Source organism: Myotis davidii, unplaced genomic scaffold (assembly GCF_000327345.1).
Source record: "Myotis davidii unplaced genomic scaffold, ASM32734v1 scaffold534, whole genome shotgun sequence".
In the NCBI taxonomy this organism is placed as follows: domain Eukaryota; kingdom Metazoa; phylum Chordata; class Mammalia; order Chiroptera; family Vespertilionidae; genus Myotis; species Myotis davidii.
Window position 1 is genome coordinate 4,922,532 of NW_006286678.1, and position 3,379 is coordinate 4,925,910.

General features: G+C 37.0%; 1 protein-coding gene across 11 annotated transcripts in view; it reads left to right on the plus strand.

Moving 5' to 3' along the window:
• RNF38 (ring finger protein 38) overlaps positions 1-3,379 on the plus strand; it is a 76,459-nt gene that overhangs the window by 39,164 nt on the left and 33,916 nt on the right. For all 11 annotated transcript variants that reach the window (XM_006758485.2, XM_015560522.1, XM_006758487.2 and 8 more), the window contains one exon: positions 2,675-2,888. In XM_006758485.2, coding sequence (XP_006758548.1) covers positions 2,675-2,888 — 214 coding nt within the window. The remainder of the gene's footprint in view (positions 1-2,674; positions 2,889-3,379) is intronic.

A 3,379-nucleotide genomic window follows, 5' to 3' on the forward strand; every position in this document is an offset into this window, starting at 1 on the left:
CGCAGCATATTGTGGTGTCAGATATTAAGGAAGTGCTCAAAAGGATAAGGACATAGTGAAAGGTCACAGGAACTGAACTTGAAAGTGCTCCCATTGGATAAAGTTGAAAAAATTTGAACAAAAAAATAAAACAGTAGTGTATATTATAACCAAAACTAGAGGCCAGATGCATGAAGATTCGTGCAAGAGTGGGCCTTCTTTACCCTGGCTGCCGGCACTGCCTTTGCTCCAGCCTAGAGCCGCCTTTCCGCCTTCCCACGCTGCCCAGAGGCCCAGAGTGGCTGGGGCAGTGCAGAACCCGCCTCTGGCCGCTCAGTGCCCGTTTGTGCAAATTAACCCACCATCTTTGTTGGGTTAATTTGCATACTCACTCCTGATTGGCTGGTGGGCATTGAAAAGCTGCAGTCAGTTTGCATCTTTCTCTTTTATTAGTGTAGATAATAAAATAAATATCCATGAGCACATGATTATAAATAACAGTAAACAAATATATGGGAAAGATGTGACAGCTGTTCTTTAAAGAATTCCAATTAATACATGTAGAAGAAATAAGGGGACTAGAAAATCACTATTAAAATACCATAATGATTGTTGACCATTCATTCATACATGTAAAATTATTGACAAACTTTCAGTAGAAGCAGATTAGTAGTTATGAAGGAAGAATGGTTTTGTAGGGGGTGTTGGCAGACACCAAGTTAGCCAAGTGGTCAATGATATATAATATATACCAATGATACATACTGATGTACTATGCTCCTTACTATGATGTATTGAAAGAGCACGTCACCTCTGTATCCTGTCCAGTAATGCATAACCTCAAGCAGATCATGAGAAAACATCAGACAAACCCAAGTTGAGGAACATTCTAAAGAGTAAATGTCTGTGTCTTCAGAGGTTTCAAGGTCATGAAAGATAAAGAAAGACTGAGAAAAAGTGACAGATTGGAGAAATTAAGTTAGGAAACATGAAAACTATATGCAATAATAAGATCCTGCCTTGGATTTCAAAACAGTGATCAGGGCCATTGGTGGATAAACTGATAAAACCTCAATACATCTTGTTCATTAATTGATGGTGTGATGCTGAGGTTTCTTTCTTTTGATGATTTTTCTAAGCTAATGGAAGATATTAGCATGAAGGAATGCTGGTTGAGGGTTTTGCAAAACTATATTAAAATTATCTCAGAAAAAAACATTTTAAAAGTGAGTTTAAGGTGGATGGCATCTTAAATTCAATGAAGTACAATATGTAGGTTTTGAAGGGAAAATGCAAAAAGATATGCTAATAAAAATGAAAGAAGCAATTCATGTAGCAATAACCTGGGGGATGGTATCAAGAGCACTATTGAGTTAATGCCACAAAAGAGTGTTCTTTGTTTACTCTAAGATTGAGCAGTTGAGAGTGAGAGGAAACAAATTTAGAGGTGCAAAGTGAGACAATTGAGAGAGGGGTGACCTGACATCAATAAAGATTACTGAGGTGGCTGTGCAGCTGTGTCTATGAGGGGGCTGTTTAGCCTCTGTTACCAATACTGAGTACATTATAATGAGACCTGCTGCTTTTTCAAGTTGCATTGGTGCTGAGCCATTGTAAAAAGCAGTTGAAATAAATTGTGGAATTATAGGAAAATAGAAAATGAAAGTCTAGTCAAAATACTTGTTAAATTTGTGTTAAACTATGTAGATGACTAGTGCATGGAGAGTAAAAGTGATTTCCTTCAATAATCAGATTCTAACTGAAAATCCTGTGTATTAATGGACTATTTATCTGACACTATCTCCCAATCATTTCCATTCTCAGCATTTACTCAATTCTGTTATATTTGTAGTTGTCAATAAATGTTCTTTAGTTATTTCATGAATTTTCTGCTTATTTTAAAAAATGGTTATTTTGGGCATATAGGAAATATATCTTTCTGTATGTTTTAGACAAATGTAAAAGTTCCCATTAGGCATATGTGAAATGAATACTGACAAAGGTATATGCAGATTAAATTTTGTTATATAATGCTTATAAAGTAAAAGGAGAAAAAGAATAGGTTAAAACCATATGAAATTGCTGATATTTGATAATTTTTGTCTATAAACAAGCAATTTCATGCAATTAAAAAAATGACTGTAGTTAGCTATTGATTTCTAAATACTTTCAGAGTTGAATACCAATTTTATTTTCATTATTTTAAAAATATATACATTGCAATGTATATGTAATATAATGTAATAAGCTGATGGATGCTAGAAGGGATGGGAATAAAATAGAGGGCAAAAAAAAGGTAAAGGAGAATAAGAAATACAAATTTCCAGTTTTAAAGTCAGATCACGGGAATGTAATGTATGGCAACAGGGAATATAATCAAGAGTATTGTGATAACCTTGTATGTTATCAAATGGTTACTATAAACATATAGTAATAATTTCTTTAAGTGTTTAAATGTTGAATAACTGTTGTGCACCTGAAATAAGATAACATTGTATATTAATATATTTTAATTTAAAAACATTTTATTTACATTGTAAGTTTTTATAGGTGATGGGGAACTATAGGCATTATTTAATACTCAAGCTTACCTTAGCATAAATTACTGATGGATTTTTAAAAGAGGCAATACAGAATCCTGATACATCGCATCATTCAACATTATAATGACCTTTTTTATATTTGCTGTTAACAGTCCTCCTGTCAGACGCCAGAGAGGAAGAAGGGATCGACTGTCTCGACATAATTCCATTAGTCAGGATGAAAATTATCACCATCTCCCTTATGCACAGCAGCAAGCAATAGAGGAACCTCGAGCCTTCCACCCTCCGAATGTATCCCCCCGTCTGTTACACCCTGCTGCTCATCCACCCCAGCAGAATGCAGTAATGGTTGACATACATGATCAGGTATAATGACATAATGTCGAAGAAGTACAGATGCTAAAAGTTGGTGGCAGTTTATTGAACTTATTTGTATTTTATTGTAAATTTATTTTAATTTTATCTAAAACAGTTTTACCTAATAAGCAATTTTAGTCAAGTTTATTATATATAACTAGAGGCCCGGTGCACAAAAATTTGTGTACTCAGTGGGGAGGGAGGAGTCCCTAAACCCCGGCCTGTGCCCTCTCGCAGTCTGGGACCCCTCAGGGGATGACCGCCTGCTGGCTTAGGCCCGCTCCCCGGGGAGGATTGGGCCTAAGATGGCAATCAGGCAGCCCTCAGGGGATGTCTACTTGCCAGCGGGGAGCAGGCCTAAACTGCAGTTGGATATCCTTAGCATTGCTGAGGAGGCAGGAGAGGCTCCCACCACCACCGCTGTACTGGCAGCCATCATCCTGGCTTGTGGCTGAGCAGAGCTCCTCCCATGTGAGAGCACCCTGACCACCAGAAGGGGG